The sequence below is a fragment of the Aspergillus eucalypticola genome, assembly GCF_003184535.1.
Source record: "Aspergillus eucalypticola CBS 122712 chromosome Unknown BO83scaffold_4, whole genome shotgun sequence".
Taxonomy (NCBI): domain Eukaryota; kingdom Fungi; phylum Ascomycota; class Eurotiomycetes; order Eurotiales; family Aspergillaceae; genus Aspergillus; species Aspergillus eucalypticola.
Genome location: NW_020290278.1, coordinates 920,493 through 938,937, shown reverse-complemented (window position 1 = coordinate 938,937; position 18,445 = coordinate 920,493). Strand labels below are relative to the sequence as shown.

At 52.3% G+C, this 18,445-nt stretch overlaps 3 protein-coding genes across 3 annotated transcripts; all 3 read right to left on the bottom strand.

Moving 5' to 3' along the window:
• Positions 1-2,848: 2,848 nt before the first annotated feature.
• Positions 2,849-4,311, bottom strand: BO83DRAFT_305944 (oleate delta-12 desaturase odeA; the record flags this gene model as incomplete). Its single annotated transcript, XM_025527279.1, has 2 exons — positions 2,849-3,255; positions 3,318-4,311. 2 exons carry the CDS (start codon positions 4,309-4,311, stop codon positions 2,849-2,851), a joined length of 1,401 nt encoding a protein of 466 aa, XP_025391703.1.
• Positions 4,312-7,783: 3,472 nt separating this feature from the next.
• BO83DRAFT_405824 (putative TMEM1 family protein) lies at positions 7,784-12,438 on the bottom strand (the record flags this gene model as incomplete). Its single annotated transcript, XM_025533841.1, has 4 exons — positions 7,784-8,566; positions 8,626-9,702; positions 9,764-12,318; positions 12,399-12,438. 4 exons carry the CDS (start codon positions 12,436-12,438, stop codon positions 7,838-7,840), a joined length of 4,401 nt encoding a protein of 1,466 aa, XP_025391702.1. The 3' UTR covers positions 7,784-7,837.
• A 551-nt stretch (positions 12,439-12,989) lies between these two features.
• BO83DRAFT_173448 (putative membrane-tethered transcription factor (SPT23)) lies at positions 12,990-17,782 on the bottom strand. Its single transcript, XM_025526417.1, has 4 exons — positions 16,820-17,782; positions 15,864-16,756; positions 13,305-15,798; positions 12,990-13,242 (listed from the first exon to the last, which is right to left on the bottom strand). The coding sequence occupies exons 1-4, from the start codon at positions 17,528-17,530 to the stop codon at positions 13,111-13,113; spliced, it is 4,230 nt and encodes a 1,409-aa protein (XP_025391701.1). The 5' UTR covers positions 17,531-17,782; the 3' UTR covers positions 12,990-13,110.
• Positions 17,783-18,445: the final 663 nt, after the last annotated feature.

The window sequence follows — 18,445 nt, the reverse complement described above, 5'->3', positions numbered from 1 at the left end:
CGTCGCGCACGAGATGACCGAGGGTCTCCAGTATCGACTTCCTCCACCTCCACGCTTATGGATCTTTTGTCGGTCCTTCCGGACTTCCCTACCAAGCCATATGCTCATATTCTCCCGCCTCTTGAGCGAAGCCATATCAGCACGGTCGACTTGATCACTCTCGACATCCTCGAAGTCGCAAAGCGTGCTCGTGTCCCTCCCGCCGATGTCCGCCGCCTGTCCGCTCAGATCATAAGGGCTCTCCATCATGATGTCGGTTTCAAGAAAAACAGAGATCCCGATGCTGATGAGCCAAGCTCCAGCCTCAGTGTCGACGTTCCTGTCTTTCCAGGCCCGACAACCAAGCTAGACCTATCACAGTGGAGCGCGATCAGTACCCTCGACCCCACGTTGGACGCTCTGCTCGATGGCGGCATACCGACGGGTTATGTGACTGAGGTAACTGGTGAGAGGTGCGTATACTCGCTCCCCAGAGTGAGTCCATTCGTATTCGAGACATCCTGACCTAACGGTTAACCGGTCACAGTGGGAGTGGAAAGACGCAATTCCTTCTCACCCTTCTTCTGGCCGCTCAACTCCCTGCACCTCGTGGCCTGGGCAAGCGTGCCATATACATCTCCACAGAAGCTCCATTATCGACACCACGGCTTTCGCAGCTCATTGAATTCCATCCATATCTCTCTACCTTGTCTCAAGCCCACAAGCCTTCGCTGGAGAATATATTGTCCATCAATGCCATGGATCTCGAGGCACAAGATCACATCCTCAACTACCAACTCCCTGTCGCAATCAAGCGATATAGTGTTGGACTCGTGATCATCGACTCCATAACTGCAAACTACCGGGCGGAACATTCGTCCCATAATCTGTCGGGGTTGTCCACACGCTCTGGCGAGCTTGCCAGATTAGGCCAGATGCTGAGGAACTTGGCTGTGGACGAGAATGTCGCAGTTGTAGTAGCGAACCAAGTTTCTGATCGCATTGAAGCTGCTGGCAGGCATCCAACTCTATCTCGTTTGAATGGCGGTGCCATCTCACCTATTCCTTCTACACAACAGCAAGTGCTGTCGTCACATCACGAACCAGAAGCTGCTACACCATTACCAAGAAGTCGACCTTTTGAGTCCCGAAATGTCGAATTGACTCCACATAATCCGGTCCTCCAACCATCACCCTCTAGTCTTCCCTCATCACCGTTCACCACGGAGGATGATCCGCAGCAGCAGCAGCAGCAGTTCGACGGGTCATACCTGATTGGCAACCCTGTACGAAACGAGATTTTGAGTCTTCTACACCAACAGAGGTTCTTCACTGGGTGGGGTGACACGCTACAACCTACTATTTCAAGCCTGTACCCAGCTTTTCAACAAACCGCACAAAAGACCCCAGCTCTGGGCTTGGTTTGGTCTACCCAGACTGCATGTCGCATTGCACTGAAGAAGGAGAGCCGCTTCGTGGATTGGGAGGCCATCCTAGAGGATACCTTTGTCACCAGCGAAAAACAATTGCTGCCTACAGCAAGAGAACAGGCTAATGAGCCTTCGGAATCACGAGTACCAACGGAGAGTGAGGGACATACTAGAGCACACAGCCCTGCAGTCTCTGCACCACCGGACGAGACCGATGCAGTAGACGAGAAGACGAATCTCAGTGTCCCGAATATTGTTCGTGATGATCATGCAACAACTGGGCAATCCTTACCAACGTCAACACAGGCAGTTACACGAGGCGTCCGAAGGACTATGAAACTTGTTTTTGCCCCCTGGACTGCCGGACCAGTCACAGAACAAGGCGAAATCCAACACGAGGCGGAGTTTGAAATCTGGAAGGGTGGGCTGAGGGGCTGTACAGAAGATTTTGACACCATATAGCGCGATATTCCCTGTCACGATTTACGACACGAACAATATATTTCTGACTCACTTGTCTTCCACTTCCTACTTCTTCTTTTGAATATACTTTTTTTCTTTTTGTAAAACCGTCCGAGGCCTTCCTGCTGGATACTGACCAGGGGTCTCACCTGTTCCGGGACTAGCGTCTGTTTTCGGCGTCTGGCGGAACGGGCGCCCCCGCAGTTTTGTTTCCTTTCCTTTGCCCACCACCACCAACTAACATTAACTTAACTCACCCAAGGTTTAAGCTCTTCAGTGCCCTTCCCACACGCCCACACTATTCCCACTTTAATTTTATGCTTACTTTTCGGGTTGGGTCAATGTGATCACTAGTGCCCAGGTGTCAGCCTTCCAATAATTTGTCGCTTTCTTTTCTGATGAGGTGGGTCTGTCCGGACGCTGTCAGCCAGCTGGGGACTTGCTGAGCTTCTCCGATTCCGCTTGTTCGTTCGACCGTTCGGTCTTCAGTCTTCGGATCTGAAGGATGCTTGGTCAGACATATGAGATCCAACTCTGACTGCGAAGTAGCAGTCAGGTTGTCCATAACGATGGTAACAGAGGTCTGTATCGAGATCCCATCGAAGACAAAGGACAAATAGAAGGTTACTCGATTCGAGCTGCACTGAAAGCGTGAAAGCTGTTTGATGATCATATTACACGATTCCCCTCCGCATTACATTCATAATAGTGGACGATTAAATCAGACATGTTGGCCCTTCTACACGTTCAAACCCTTACCCCATGTTCCATATACGCCTTCAGCTCGAAACAACTCGCAGTTGGTCTATGACATAACAACAACAGGAAGTGTCATACCGTGGTCCATGTCGATCCTGCGAGAGCACCACGTGATGCGGGGGAAAAAAAAGAAAAAGAAGAGTGACGAAGAAGGGAAATTAAGAATTCCAAAAAAGAAAGAAAAAGATATCACTCGTTCTATGTACGGCAGACATGCTCTATTTTTCAAGCTTGGCAGGAGGAACTCCAATGCCGTTCGTGTTACGGTAGAAGAGCACTCCGGAGCTCTCACCCTTGGCACCCTCGGTGGGCTCAACCCAGTGGCACACACGGGCACTAGTCCAGAGAGCCTTGAAGAATCCGGTCCAGCCAGTGTGGGCCTCGGTCCGGTAGTGCGATCCCATGACCTTCTTGATGGCCTCGCTGGCCTCATCGGCGTTATAGAAGGGGATGGTGCTGACATAGTGGTGGAGAACATGGGTCTCAATAATACCGTGGAAGATGTGACGGCCGACGAAGCCGAAGTCACGGTCGATGGTGGCAGCGGCACCACGGGCGAAGTTCCAGACATCAGGCTGGTAGTGGGGGAGGGTGGGGTCGGTGTGCTGGAGGTAGGTGATGGCGACTATATCTTCCAGTCAGTATTCGTTCCAGCAATTGTGCCAGTTTATGAAGGGAGTTACTTACCCAGCCAGTGGTTCACCCAGAGGTAGGGGATACCGTACCAAACCAGAAGGTTCATCCAGCCGAACTTGGAGCCGACCAAGTACAGAATGCTTCCGACAATGGCGAGACCGATGTCACTCAGGACAATGAGCTTAGCATCCTTGGCCTCGTACAGAGGGCTAGACGGGTTGAAGTGGTTGACACCGCCGAAGTAGCCGTTCTGCTTGCCCTTTCCACGACCTTCAGGCTGACGTTCGTGGTTGTTGTGGCCAGTGACGTTGGTGAGCAGGTACATGGGCCAACCGAAGAGCTGCTGGAGAAGGAGGTTGGAGGCAGTGGCGATGGGGGTTTCCTCCATCAACTCATTGAGTTCGTGCAGAGCCTTGCCGACGCGAGAGGCATACTGCTCCCGGGTCTTGGGCACGAACACCATGTCGCGGGCAATGTTACCGGTGGCCTTGTGGTGCTTTCCGTGGGAGATCTTCCAGGAGAAGTAGGGCACCAGAAGAGCGGAGTGGCAGATCCAACCAACAGTGTCATTGAGAACCTTGGAGGGAGAGAAAGCCTGGTGACCGCACTCGTGAGCCAAAACCCAGACACCGGTACCGAACAGACCCTGCACGATGGTGTAAAGAGCCCACAGCACGACTCTTGCGGGCTTGTAAGGGACGGTCTCAGGGGTCACGTAGTTGTGGAAGACATAGAAGATGGTCGCGAGCCAGAAGACATCCCGGAAGACATAATACAAGCTGGTGAGAGCTTTGCGCTCATAGCAATGAGCGGGAATGGCATCACGGATCTGCTTGATGGTATAATCCGGGATCTTAAACTCGTTGCCATAGGTGTCCAGCATCTTGCCGCTGACCTCTGCCTCCGACGCCAACGACGACAGGGAAGTGGACGAAGGGGACTGGCGAGGGCTGTCCAGCGGGGAGGGGGTGACCGAGCTGGGAACGGACGAATCCGTAGCATTGCGGTGCAGCGCAACGCGCTTGGGGAGAGCTGTGGAAGACATGTTGAAGCTTGCCCACAAGAATGTGTTCTCGAGCTCGAAGACGGTGAAGTCTAGAAGTTGGAAGCTCTGTTAGCCAGAGTTCAATGCCGCAGCCTGTGCAAAGAACAAGTCAACATACCAATTGATCAGGACACGGCGCCAAAGCTGTAGCAGCTCAAGGTAGGCACTGGATGGCGTTGAGCTCCCACGCGGCGAAGGAGACGAAGGGTTGGGATCGGGGGGAAAGAAAAGAGGGAAGGAGAGGTAGGGTGACAATCGGAAGGATATAAATGGTCGCCTCCAAAGAGCCTTGACCGGAGGGAGAAGTGGGACGGGGTGGTTCAAAGGGAGAGAAAAGAAGCGGATGGACAGAGGCGAAAAGAGTGAAAGAAAAAAAAAAAGAAGGGCGATTGTTTGATGATCACCTGTTCAGCGTTCAGTAGAACCCGGGGAGAGGAGGGGGGAGGCAAAACAAAAAAGAAAAAATGAGGGTCCCGAAAGGAGGACAAAAAAGAAAAATTGCAAAAGAGGGAAAGGTAAGGGGGGAAAACACTCAAGAACCAAACGAACGCGAATTGATTGGGGAAGACTGAATTTCTAGTGCAGACGAAGAAGAAGAAGCCCAGAAGGCAAAGCCATCCAGAAACACCCAATCTGGATGCAAGTCCCGCCGGGCCCCTGGGCTGGTAATTTTGCGTTACGGGGGATCTCCCGCGAAAAATTTGTATTGGGTGGGACACATCTGATTGGTCAGGGGCTGCCGCGTTGATACGGGACGGCGTCCCGACTTACGAGAAGATTACGACCCAACAACATTACACTCTGCAGTATTCGCATTCTCATCTCACTCTGTCCTGTCATTTTGGCCTACAGAAGGGATCAGGGTGGATGGATAACCTCGGCGGCGCTTACTGGACCATCTCAGCGCGGTTTGCCTTTTGCGTGACATGCTCTACATCTGCAGATGGTTTCATCACTGGCTCGATCGACGCATCTGGCAAGGTAGTAGGAAGTTAATCTGCTTGACTCAAAGCAAGATCATGGAGAATCTGGATACTTGAGCCGAGGTCGACACAGGAGTCTGGTCTGTGGCTTGCCCGAGAGATGCGCATGCCTATGAACCCTCTAGGTTGCGGGCCATCCGTGACTGGTTGATGCGATGTATACGCCACCTGTTGCTTGCTTGGAAGGGGGCGGCTGATCCGTCCGGCCTGATTGCCAGAGGCGAGAGTGTCATTTGCATTCCGGGGTGTGCTCACTGCTGAGGGATTATTCTTTGCCCCCTTAAGCCGAGATCCTCCACCGCATGGCTCTCTCTCACCGCACGCCAGAAGATCATAAGATTGTGTGGTTGCACTCCTGACTAACCGGCCATGTGGCTCGAGTATTGCAAAATACTTCACGTTCCAGAAACAAACCCGAGCATGGTTTACCAGGGACCATGAACCGCGGAGGCTCACCGCCCCGCTGGAACCAATAGGATTTTGATTTCAGGCCCCACAGCCGGGTAAGAGGGAGAATTGGCTTCCCAACAATCTTGGCAGCTTTCCCCCTTGGGCGGTAGGCATGAACCCCGATGAAGAATTACGGTTATTATTCCAGTTTGATTATCGGAGGGGCTGGTCGTTGGCCCTGTGGCATTCGGATAATTTTTACTGGTCAGTTTCACCAGTCACCATGCGCGGACAGATGACACCTCGGATGGAGACGAAAAAAACAAAAAACAAAAAAGAGACTAACTAGTCAGTATGAATGGGTCGGAGATGACTCGGGCATCTTATCAGAAATCAAGAACTGGAGAGGAGTACTACCTACAAAACACAAAGAGTAGGGATGATCCTTCCCTAGCCAGCTGCTCACTGCTTGCTTCACTCCTACGCCCTGACAGACAGACCCTGTTGATTTCCTTCAAATCTTCACATGCCCGTGGTGTGGTATTCTCGATCGATCCGACCGACCAACCAACCAACCAACCAGCCTCTCCCAATCCAATGCGTGCGTCCAGATTCAACAGAGGTATTGAACGGATCATTGACTTTTTGCACACGAACGGTCCTGAGCGCGACAAGGTGCTGGTCTCGAATTGAATGAATGGATGAAGAACCCCCATGTGATTTCCTCCGCATGCAGAATGTATCTACCGACTGTGGACAGTAGTGGCGCGCCTTACAGCATGTACGGAGTACAGAGTATCTAGTTTCCAGCTCCACGGCTCGAACACAAAGCGGCAGAATCCACTTGCTGTGTACTGGGATGGGCTTTGGAATGGCCCTTAGACTTCCGGCGGCGCGGGTGGAAAAACTTTAACAAACCCAAGCCCCCCCCGACCAGCCAGCCCAGCCCATCCAGCAATACTTACTCACTTGCCACAATAGAGACGAGAAGATAACGGGTAATGCGAAATACACATGTAGGGTATTTTAGGGTAAGAAAAAGCGTTACATCCATCATAAGGGAACTGGAGATAATGAGAACCGAAGAAAAGGATGATGGGAAAGTTTTGATGCATGTGATTGTAAGATATGGAAGGTAAGTACGCCGCGATACCTTTCCCCAACTACTATCTATCTACTTAGTATATAGAACAACATGAAGTAAAACCCACCCACTCAATTAATTCCTCGACTCGATAATTATATACCTACATACATACATACAATGTCCATAAATAACACACATACATACATACATATTATACCCTCAATAACCCCCCCCCTTAAAAGCAACTCAATCCAAGCAAAGCAATCCAAAAGTACTACCAAAAGTAGAATAGTTCGGCGTTTGTAACGCATTGTCAGCATCTGTTGGGACACACCAGCCATTTTGTTGAGATTGGGTCCCGGTGGGGCTGGGGGGGAAAGGAAAGGGAAGAAGTAGCTGGCTGATCGGGAAACAAGGATATGTGGGGGTGGGAAAAAAAAGGGCGGGCGGCGTGTGTATGTCAATCAATTACCGAGTAACGTAGGTTTACTTCTAAGTTACTTTGCAATCAGTCATTCAGTCAATTCAGTTAGTTCACTGACTTTTACTCGCACTTGATATTCTATTTGAATTGTCTGGTGGGAGTGAGTAGTTTTTTTTGTGTGTAACATCTCTTAGGTTTAAATATCTGTTGATCGATTACTTTATTAGTATTATTACTGGAGTGGGTTGGGTGGTGAGGTGATGTGTGTTTGTTAGTTAATGGAGGTGTTTAAAGTTCTATTGTAGTACAATTTTAAGGGAGATGATGCTAACTAAGGAAGGTCGGTAATAAGTTAGTAGTTAGTATGGTATGCTGACCTTATCTGGTGGGAAAGTATGTGTGTAATGGAGTGTATGTATTGTTATAGGGATGTATTTTGTATTTGTCGGTAATTTGCAATTGAAGATGGTTTGATGTATATTGTTGGACTACGTAGTACACTTCATCTTCTTATCAATTCATTGCCTGCTAATAATACTGTCTATAGTATCATGGTTTCAAATATATCCCATATAGTCTATACAATATACACATGCATTGTACCTGGCTTCTAAGCTATGCTATGTAGGGAATTAATGTACTCTATGAGCTCGTTACATGCAACCGCTCCGAATCGATCAACCACGCCCCGCCATGACTGCCTCCCGACAGTGACAGGCTCACTGTCGTCGTGCGGAGATCGGGTAATACCAGCACGGTCTCGCCGTGGTTGCGGTAGTCAACCTCGCACGGAATGGGTCGGCGCTGCAGCGGTGCCACTGCCGCTGCGGCGGCGGCGGCGGCGGCCGTCATGGACCCAGCTGTCACGGGCTGTCCAAGGTTGGGGCTCATCGTCTGGGCTCCGGTAGCTGTCGTCGAAGATTGAGGCTGCGGCTGGGGCAGAGACGATGAGGATGTTGGGGATGGTGGCACAAAGGACCTGATCTCTAAACCCGGAAGAAGGAGGTGTCCGGCTTTCTGCGGGAGTAGCATGATCGCAAAGGTCTTGGTCTCGCCTTCTTCGGCGGTGAAGTTTCCGCGACGTCGCCCGCCAACGAGCCATGTTTCGGGATTTGCGTGGATCTCGTACGAGAAGTCAAGCGGACCGCCTGCGTTCTCGCGATGCTCCGGTGAGCACCACCGTCGTGTATGACGTATGCTGAGTTCTGCAGCAATCATCTGCCCAACTGCCGCATGGGGAGGCTGCTGTGCCAGATTGGTGAGGCGGAGCTCGGCTGTGTGCACAACTTGAATCTCCGGGATGTCAACGGGGATGACGATGTGTCTGCTGCGTACGGCTGGAGAGTCTGGGAGGCAGATGACCGGGTGATTCTATTTGAATTAGATTAGAAAAGCAAGGGGGCCGTCAGTGGGATGTAAGGGTGACTCACCTTATGCCAGTTCATAAGCCAGGCCTTCAGTCCATCCATTGGCTCCTTCAACGCACTCAGCAATGTCTCCCAGTGCGCATTCGCATACTGCAGTGTTTCCACCTCTCGAACGAGGCCGACAACTTCCATGTCGGAAGTCGACAGCTGTGAGCGGACGGTCTCAACAATGTGGGATGTAAGCAAGCTTGTGTACTGATGAAACTCGCTAGCTGCAATGCTTGACTTAAATGTCTGCTCGACTGCATATAGACATTCATCGTCCACGCAAGTAAAATCGACGCTTAGTCGCAGGGACCGTCTTGCTCCCGGAGTGGGAACGCTGTCTGGCCGCTGTCGAATCTTGTAGAGAAGAGATGCGGGTTGTTTGGCAAATACATTCAGTGCCACAGAATCACCAATACTCGACTGCACCTCATAGATGTCTGAGCTTGGGATTTGGCAATTTAAGATCCGGAGCGGTATCAGCATAGCCGGACTGATGGTAAACCGTGAGAATAGCACACTGTCCTTGAAGACATCCTGCACGTTGACACTGATTGGCAAGCCTGAGATGATGTTGTGCACCGAGGAATAAGTAAACCGCCCCTTCTCTGTCTCGTATGACACTTCGGCCCTTGCAGAGAGCATCGGGTGGTGTTCCTCGACCGTGTAAGGGATCCGGAACCGAACGAACGAGTTGGGTTTCAACTGAGTGAACTCAATGTTTCCCGAGTCATTATGGGCTTCGATCTTTATGTCACCCTCTACCAGTTCGGTTTCGGTCGTTCTCAATCGAAGACCAGCAGTGGCAGGTCTCACTCGAAGAGTCCCGCTCTTGATGTCATTCCATCCACTACTGAATTCCAGCTCTAGTGTTCGTAATTCCTCCAAATTGACAAAGTGCGGTGACACGATCTTTGCCTGAAGGCCGTCCGGTGGCGGAAAACAGTAAATGAATGGCCGACTATCCTCTTCCTCGGCCTCGGCCTCCCTGAATCCCACTGGCAGGGACGCATGCTTACCGCCTCCAAAAAGGAAAACAATATTCTTCGCTCGCATTTCAATGCGGTCCACGAAGTATTTACCTTGCAGTGTTATCTGATATAGTCAGTATCTGTCAAGAAAGCAACAGCACAAATAGCTGCGAACCCGTACTCACCGGAGAGTCGACCAACACTCTCGTCGACGACGACTTGATGGTCATTTTGATAGGAGCCTCTAGCCAATGCTCATTACTCTGAGCGTTGTGCGCACCCACCAATCGCAGCTTGATAGAATCAATATCAATGCGCTTACCCAAACAAAAGCGTAGGTACAATTGAAGCTGGAACCCATCCTTGTCCGCATAGTGTAAGATTGCAGGCTTGACGTTGATATCCGCAAAGAAATCAGTCATGGGGGCTATGACTTCTTTCTGAAGGGAACCTGATGCCTTGAACAGCTCCTCGACGTACTCAGAAATCAATGCATTTTCCGCAAAGATATGCGACGCATCTAGCGTCTTCTGCCGCTTCGACAGGTTGGACTCTGTATAACTGGCAAACTTTGCGAGAAGACGGAGGATCACCCGGACGTATTCTTCACTGCGATTAAGCTCTTTCAGACACCGAGTATACATTTCCAACATAATGCCCTCTAGCACAACCCAGTTCTTACTGCCATAAAACGGAGCAATGTGATGGAAATAAGACGCTGCCGCCCCATAGTCGCTCTGTCTGTAGCGTATGAGGGCCATGTCAGCAAGTGCGGCCTGGGTTGAGTACGTCCGATTTGCAGCGATGTGGTGACGGTACATCTGATCTGTAAGATCTTCATAATGCACACGGAAAGCCTTTCTGGACTGGAGAGCTAGCTTCAAGCCAGGAAGATCGATACCAGACAGAAGATTGGTTTCCCCAGACTTATCTGCTGTCTGTGGAGTCTCGTCATCAAGCGATACTTCAGCCATATCGTCAGCATCCGATCCTCGATCATTGAACAGAAGATGGAGATCGTTCCAAGTCTCCTTCCAGCCAAATCTTGCAGATATTTCCTCCAAGAGTCGGCGAGCCATCAGGAGCAACTCCGCTCTTCCAGAAGCTAACTGCTCGGATCCGGTCTTGGGCGTAAGCTTGGGGCCCTCAAAACCCGGTCGAGCGTGGACAGACGAAAGGGCATCTGGAGGCAAAATGCCCGAGGTTGTCATACGCCGGGGCTGAGGCGTAGCTGCAGGAGTCGCAAGCGAACTTGAGCGCCTGGGAAGCTGTGGGTGGCCCTCAGCATGTGTAGCAATTTCTGCTGGCTTGTTGACAGCATGCAGTGAGGACTCTGGAAGTGTAAGGGCGGGAGTAAAGGTCTGAGAAAGCACCTGGGAGGCAGCAGCATAGGCCCATGATGATACGATATTGTTCACCACCTCTGACTTCCTAGCATCCTCGACATCTACCAGTCCCGTCTCAAGGTCGAACCTTAGTGTCCGCGCCGCAAGACTAATGAATTCGGTTGCCCTCTGGCAAGCTTCGGAGAGAAGCAGTAGATTTTCCGGCTTCCTGTCTTTCTTGGACGACTGTGGAGCTGCTTCTGCTTCCTTACTGAGTAAGGAAGGAGCCTTTGCCGCCCTAAGCAGTAATGTCAATTGTCTTGAGAAGACATAAGTGCGGAAATCAAAGATAGAGATATCACTGGCCAGTATCATCTCCCGATACGGCTTTTTTGTTGCAGATATGGGAAAGTCATCCATTGCAATTTCCGGAACGGGTTCTGGCTCATCATCTTCCTCGCCCTCGTCCTTGCGTGCTACTTCTCCTCCAGACTCCAGAGCCGATTTTGCCTTGTCTTTCCAGTCCTTGCTGTAAGTCAGAAATGCACCTCCATGTTGATCTCCAGTTCCTTCAAGCTGTTCTTGTATCGCGGTGTCCAAACCGACCGCAAGTTCATCGTAGCCGAGCAGCGCGTCCTCGAACAACCCCACATTTTCGAAGCCCCTAGCTAGACCCTCCTTAAGGATGAAGAAAGTACAGAAATTCCAACCAGGCAAGCTGCGCTGCGAGTCTTTCTCTTTGATGTCCTCCTCATACTGCGCGACGCGAAGGTCAAAGGATGCCAGGATTGCGTTCTTCAGCTTCTCAACCAAGTCTTCGATCTGATCGACCAGCTCAGGTGGCTTCGCATTACTCCCCTGCTTAGGGAGGCGCAGCTGAGCTACGCGATCGATGGTGGAGGACTTGGAAGTTCCGTTGAAGTCGGCCTTGACCTTCTCAAGGACTGTGGTGGTTGTGCGACCCCATTTAGAAGGGGCGGACTTTTCCGCCCCCTCTCCGTCCTGCACCACATGTACAATGAGCCAGTCGAAAGCATCGTGCTTCTCCTGGCTAGTGGACGTTGCGCTGGACGAGGAGGTCGTGGAATGGGATTTGATCCAATCCCGCAGCGCCTTCCGCGCCGTAGCCTTGTAGGTATCGTTGTCGTCACAGCGGAGCAAGTAGATCTTCAAGTAGGGGGTCTGGCGTAGGCCTGGGATCTGGTGTCGCCGGTGCGTCACGGTGGCACTGGCCGTGTCGGTAGAGGGCTTGCGCTCGTCCGATTCATGCTGGGCAGGGACGAAGCCGATACGGAGGGACTCGATGGATCGAACAGGGCGGGTCGGGGACTTCCAGTGGAGGTTCTTTAGAGGTAGCTTATCTGCAAGGATGGACTGAACAGTGGGGAATAGACCGGAGGGATCAGTATACTCGACTGGAATTTGTATCGAAGAAGTGAGCAACGTGTACCCCAGAATGCCATCGGAAAGCCATCGGGGGGGTGGGTATCCTTACCGGTGACACTGCTGGAGCCCGCCTGGGGTGAGGGGTCCATGATGCCCGAGCACTATTCGGGGGTCAAGGGACCACTCGCAAAGGGCATGCCGCCTGACTGACCGAGAAAGGGGGGGAGCCTAACTCCTAGCTAGATGCGCAGTAAGGGGAGGGAATTGGCAGAGAGGTAAGTATATCGGCCACCGCGGTGATGATAATATTGCGGTTGTTTTGGCCCGGGGGCGGCATGACCGCCTTTCTCTCCGCGCGTGTGGCCTTCCTTCCGCCTAACCTTCCCCGACATCCGTTCGTAGAGCCCGCAATGGTTACGGTTGGGCTGCTTCCAAGCTGCTACGAAATACTATGCCATCCATCTGTTGATACTAGAAAGACACTCAATCGTAAAAGATATATTCAGCTCTATGCGCAGTATGGAAAACAATAGGGGATGGGTCCTCTGCAGGACACGTGACTTGGTCTTCATTAAGTGAAAGAAAGCCGTAGAGAAAAGAGATCGCCTAAGGAAACACACAAGAATCTGTACAGGAACAATTGAGGGCAGGGATGGTTCACCAGAAACAAGACAAAGAGATCAAAACAGTCATATCCCGTCATTATGGAACAATAGCTCTTTAACAAATGAGAAAACATGCCCCGTTTGTATTACCGACCCAGAGGACAGAACGCCCTAGCTCAAAACAGATGAAGGAAAGGAGGAAAAGAAAAACAGATGTCAATGGCCAACTTCTAAGGCGCGCTGCGCATATTGAGCCTTGACGAATTCATAGCCGCTGGTAAAGCCTTCCCAGATGCCCGGGACATAACTCCGAATCCAAGCGCAGATGACCAACAGAAGGAGCGGAATCTAGCAACCGTTAGCAGTGGTTCCAAAGAGATACTGACAATTCCATGAGCGGTCCTACTTACCCAGATGAAATACAGATTCCGATCGCTACCTAGACCCTTCATTCGCCGCGCTTGCTGCTCCCGAAGGTGCTTCTGCTGTTCACGAGATATCACCTTGCGGCCAATCCGGATATCTTTGATATCTTCGCTCTCTGGCTTGGTTCGGACGACCTCCGATGTGCTGGCCTGCGCTTCGAAATGCTGATCGAGTGCTGCCTCCGTCGCTGCTTGAAGCATACTCGATTTCTTCAAACGCGTTGCTTGCTCATCATCTTCGTTCTCTTTGTGCGGGTAGAGTTCCTCATAGGAGGGTAGCTCTGTACCCGTAGGGGCGGAATTGCCCGTCAGCATATCCCACCAGCCATCTTTGGCAGACCGCGCGGTGCTCGGACGGTGAGGAACCAGATTGGTGATACGACGCATCATCGGATGGGCTTGGTAGTCAGGCAGTGCGGGCATAGGCGGCAACGCAGGCAGATTGGGGAAGGCGTTGGCCACACTTTGCTGGAACTGATTGATTTGGGCCTGCAGTTGGTTACGCCAAGCAACCAGGGCGGCCGGAGGCGAAAATGGTCGAGCATCGTCCGACTCTGCTGGCTGCTCAGGTCCAGGAATCGACACTGGCCGCTCGTGATGCATACTCGACCGGCGGGAGGCGCTATAATCGATTACATCGTCGTCGTCTTCCGAGTCATCGGAGTCTTCAACGGCATGGTCAAAAGAGCCCGACACAGATGAAGAGTCCCAGAGGGAATGTAACGATGCGGAACTGCTGTGCCTGCGACGCGAGGAGGAAAGCGATCCAACACTACGTGAGCGGTAATGACGTGCAGGTATCAAAGCCGCCTGGTGAGCAGGCAACGTCGTAGCGAGGTCTGCTGGAGTGAAACCCCTAATGCTACGGGCATTAGGGTTGGCACCGGCAAGACGGAGCCTGTTGACGATATGCGCATGACCGTTCAGAGCCGCAAAGTGCATCGGCGTGTTCCCGGTGTTATCCTGCAGGTCAGGATTGGCACCTCGCGCAAGCAGGCCGGCCACGAACCGTGTCAGGCCCAAGGAGGCAGCAAAGTGGAGCAGTGTCTGGCCTGTCGCAGAGCGCGAATTGTACCTGGGTGGGCGTGGGCTGTCATCAAGATCGACAAACTCGAGGTACTTCCACATTCTACCATCGAGGTCACCAAGTGAGACTTGCGACTCCAGCCCAGCCGCCTGCCGCTGGTGACCACCACCAGAGCCTCCTGGGAAGTCCTTTTGTAGGTTGAAAACGCCCTTCATGTCACTGCCCATAATCTGCTGAGCCGTCTGGAACGCATCTGCTTGACTGCCGAGTTTCTGTCCAAGGATACCAAGAGCAAGGCGATACATCTGCAACTCGCGGTCGTCGACATAACGGAAGAACTGCTGCTGCTTTGGCATCAGAGGTTGAGTTGGCTGCATCTGGCCGAAGGTGGGATGTTCATGCTTGAAAACCACCGCCACAAGCCCGGGTTGAAGTGCAGGGGGTGTCAGGCAGTTGAGACACTTATCACCCCAGAACGTGGTAGTGGTGGCTAAAGTGTCACCAAAAACGACTTCCATCCCAGGGTAGAAGCCGCTTCCAAGCAAGGTAACCTCTGTGCCTCCCGTAATAGAGCCTTCTGCAGGTACCAGTTTGTGGATGACTGAAGGTAACCGGTTTCCCGCATTGGTTAGTGGCGGCCACATTGGTGAGGACGTGTTGGGTCCCAAGGCAATATTGTAATTTGGATCCTGGAAATTGTTGCGCGAACCCCCAGGGGTCCCAGGACGACTTGGTTGGGCGGAGTTCGGTGCAGACATCAATTGCTGCTGGATAAAATTGTCCAAACTCTGTTGTTGCATGGTGTTAAGGAAGGGGTTGGTATCTGCGCCGTTTGGAGTCGGCGGTCCGTTAGGGAACTGATTAGATATGGCAGAAGCAGTGACGAAGGGCCTCTCCGCCGGGGATGCGAACCCGCGAGTGCTGGGAAAAGGTGGATCATTGTTAGGAGCTGAGGAGCTGGAGACACTACCTGACGACTGCGTGTTTTCCAGCTTGGTCATAGTGAGTTCCGATGGCAGTCTCCCAGAGTTGCTGTGTTTGCGACGCTTGCTCATCGGCCCTTGGAAATCGTTCGGCGATGTCTGTCGAGAAAGACTCCGCGGCGTTTGAGTGTTGGTGGTTGTGCCGTTCGTTGAGGACTGGGACACGGGGAAGGAGCCCGACGTCAGATATTGAGTGTTGAATCTTTGCTGCAGACCCTGCAGATCGGTAGCTGAAGATGACTGGGCGGCTTGTTGCGACGGGGCCGATGATTTGCCTGTGTCAACACTGGGGCTCGAAGGGAACACGCCAACGCCCGGAAGCTGTGTCCCGTCCGGTAGAGAAGGAGATGGACCAGGAGCTGGTGGAGCGGGAGGTGCATGAGTTTTGTGGTCGTCGGTAATCATGATAGAATTCGTTATCGCCTGAGCAACAACATTATCCTTATAATCCTTGACAGTGAAAATGACCCTAAAAAGTAAGAAGTTAGCAAAAGTGCTACAATACCACATCCGCCCAGAGCCGGGTATACGTACTGAAACCCAAGCTTCTCATTCTGATGCCTGCAGTAGCATGCGATACGCATGGGCAACTCCACTTGCATGGCCCCTGGAGGGATATTAGGCATCGGGGCGTCTCCAAAGCTCGGCATGGCATTCTTCGATGGCTCGGCCCATTCCTTGACTTCGTTGGTGTTGAAGACGATTACCCTTTTCTCCTCGTCCTTCTGGAAGAGTTCGTCTTCCTCCGGCTTTCTTTGCTTTTTCCTGAACGCACGCTTCCGCTCACGCTGTATACATCCAGGGCAGATCTTCACTTCTCCGCCATCCAGTGGCTTATCGTCTTCTTGCATGTCTTCAGCGGAACGTGGGCTAGAGCTGGATGAACGGTAAGAGTTATCTCCTCTTGCTCTGGCAAACGCCTTCTTCAGCTTCTCTTGATCCTGCATCGCACTTGTACAAACGAGACTTGTGTGCAATTCCACAATCTCCGGGGACCGTTCGACAGTCGGCGGTGCAAGAAATTTCGGCTTCGAGATGGTGTGGCTCGGCAAGCGCAACTTTTTGACGCCATTCGGTAACGGAAAGAGGGTCAGCCTGATAGGAATTTGAGTCTCCACGCGTGATTTGAGGGAGGTGGGATGCACGGTTAGCATGTGACGCTGCGTCGTCTCCTGCTTCACGGTGGTTGGAGAAGGGGACGGTGCGAAGTTGACACCAAATGGGAAGCTACTCGGTCCGAAGTTGAGACCCGGAGTAAGCGGAGAACCGCCATTCATGTTAATTCCACCGAAGCTTTCTTCCAAAAGTGATGACGGTGAATGGCCTCCCCATGGGCCCAGTGGCGACTTGGCCTGACTGAAGCTTCGCGAAACGGAGAACGGCGAAGGCTCCTTGGTGTTACGAGGAAAGAAGGATGACCCATTCATCTGTGTACTATGTGTCAGCAGAGCACGATCGAACCGGCGGCAATGAAAAAAACGGGAACTCACCGATGAGGCAGAATGTCTGGCCGAAGTGCTAGAAACACTCCGCATCTGGGATTTTGATCTCTTAGCAATTCTGGGCTGCGCAGACTCGGATTTCAGAGGGCTAGGACTGCTGGCGGCACTCTCAAAATCAAATGCGGCATCCATGGCTTTGTTGCTCGATTCAAGATCGGTGTCTGTGGGAAACGCGCCGTCAAGGTTTGGCAGGGAAAGGTCCAGACCGAACAGCGACTCCTCCTTCACTGATGACAAGTCGGGATTCATCCAATCCTCTGTCGCATATCCGAACGGCATAACAGTGTTTTCGCTATGGACAACCGACGCAGACGAGGTGACGGACGGGTTTCGAAGATGATTCCGCGGTGATGTGGAGGAAGAGCTAGGAGATGAGCCATCCGGGGACTCGGCGGGGGAGTCGGACGATACAACATTCACTTGTCGCAACGCATCCTGGTCTTGATACGATCGCTTGAGAGACAATTCCGAGGGCGACAGACACGATGGCTCCGATTCCGCGACCGGGCGGGATGAAGTGGCGCGTGAAAAGATGTCGTCAAAGTCCCTCCCTGCGTTTTCCGCCGACATCTGCAGCCTCGCAGTATCTAAAAAGTCCATATCTTCGTCCTGGTAAGGGTGCCCCATCTCGTCATCAACAACAATCGGGTCCAGGAAAGGAAACGCAGGCGAAGAGGCAGCCTCTGCCGATCCCATCATTTGACACTCACAGCAGTCTTCAGAAGACCAGAGGGAGATGCCTGCAATTCTCCCTAGCGTGCCTCACAGCCTGCTTTTCAGCCCACACCTTGTGTATTTGCAATCCAGATTGTTGACACTTCGGACGGTGGGACAGGAGGACAAAGGGCGGCCGACTGGGACGGGAATGTGCTGGGCGGGCGCAGTTGCGGGCGCGATTCTCTTGCCTCCGTCAGCAGTACCCCACGTCCATCAACCGAGGCGACAGCGACACAGAAGAATCTAAATTGGGAGCGGATTGAAAAGAGGGGAAGGTGGTGGATTCTCAGAGGGTGGTTGAAGGGGAACTGTAGGGTTGTTGAGTAAGGGCGGCTGGCGTAGGGGGGAGCGGAGGCGGAGGCGCGGCAGAGTTGGGAAAAGGGAGTCACTGTGCAAAATCCAGGCCGGGCGTCGGAGCGCAGAAGTTTCGAGGGTAGTAGACGCGAGTGTATCAATCCGAGTAGAATCTCGATGGATAGGACAAGACTAGAAAGAGAGATGTGAAGGGTGACTCGGGAGACGGCGTCCGACCGGCAAGTCAGTCCTGGAGACGGGAAAGAGAGGCCAAGGACAAGGAAGGGGAGGGAGGTGAATCAATGGTTATCTGCTGACTGAGGCACTTTGCTGTAAAACGACTCTTTGCGAGGATTCGACCGTGAGTCGCGGTGAGGCCGCCCCGGAGTGTGCACTAGTCCCAATATGGACAAATGTCGGCCAGGAACGGAGTAACTAGGCCGCCGAGTTTCCATTGGCCGGGGAACGATCCTGGGAGGGGCGCCCGAAGACGGCAACCAGTAATATTTGCCTGAGGTGGTATTAATTGATCACCAAGAGTTGCGCCTTCCTATTACTCCGAACACTGAATTGACTACACCAAGTAGATACTCCGTACTATTG

Bases quoted from the DNA above. Each gene is read 5' to 3' on its own strand.
- BO83DRAFT_173448 (XM_025526417.1), bottom strand. From the start codon at position 17,530: ATGATGGGATCGGCAGAGGCTGCCTCTTCGCCTGCGTTTCCTTTCCTG. The intron at 16,757-16,819 runs GTGAGTTCCCGT...CATAGTACACAG, and splicing joins CCAGACATTCTGCCTCATCG to ATGAATGGGTCATCCTTCTT. The intron at 15,799-15,863 runs GTACGTATACCC...CTTACTTTTTAG, and splicing joins AATGAGAAGCTTGGGTTTCA to GGTCATTTTCACTGTCAAGG.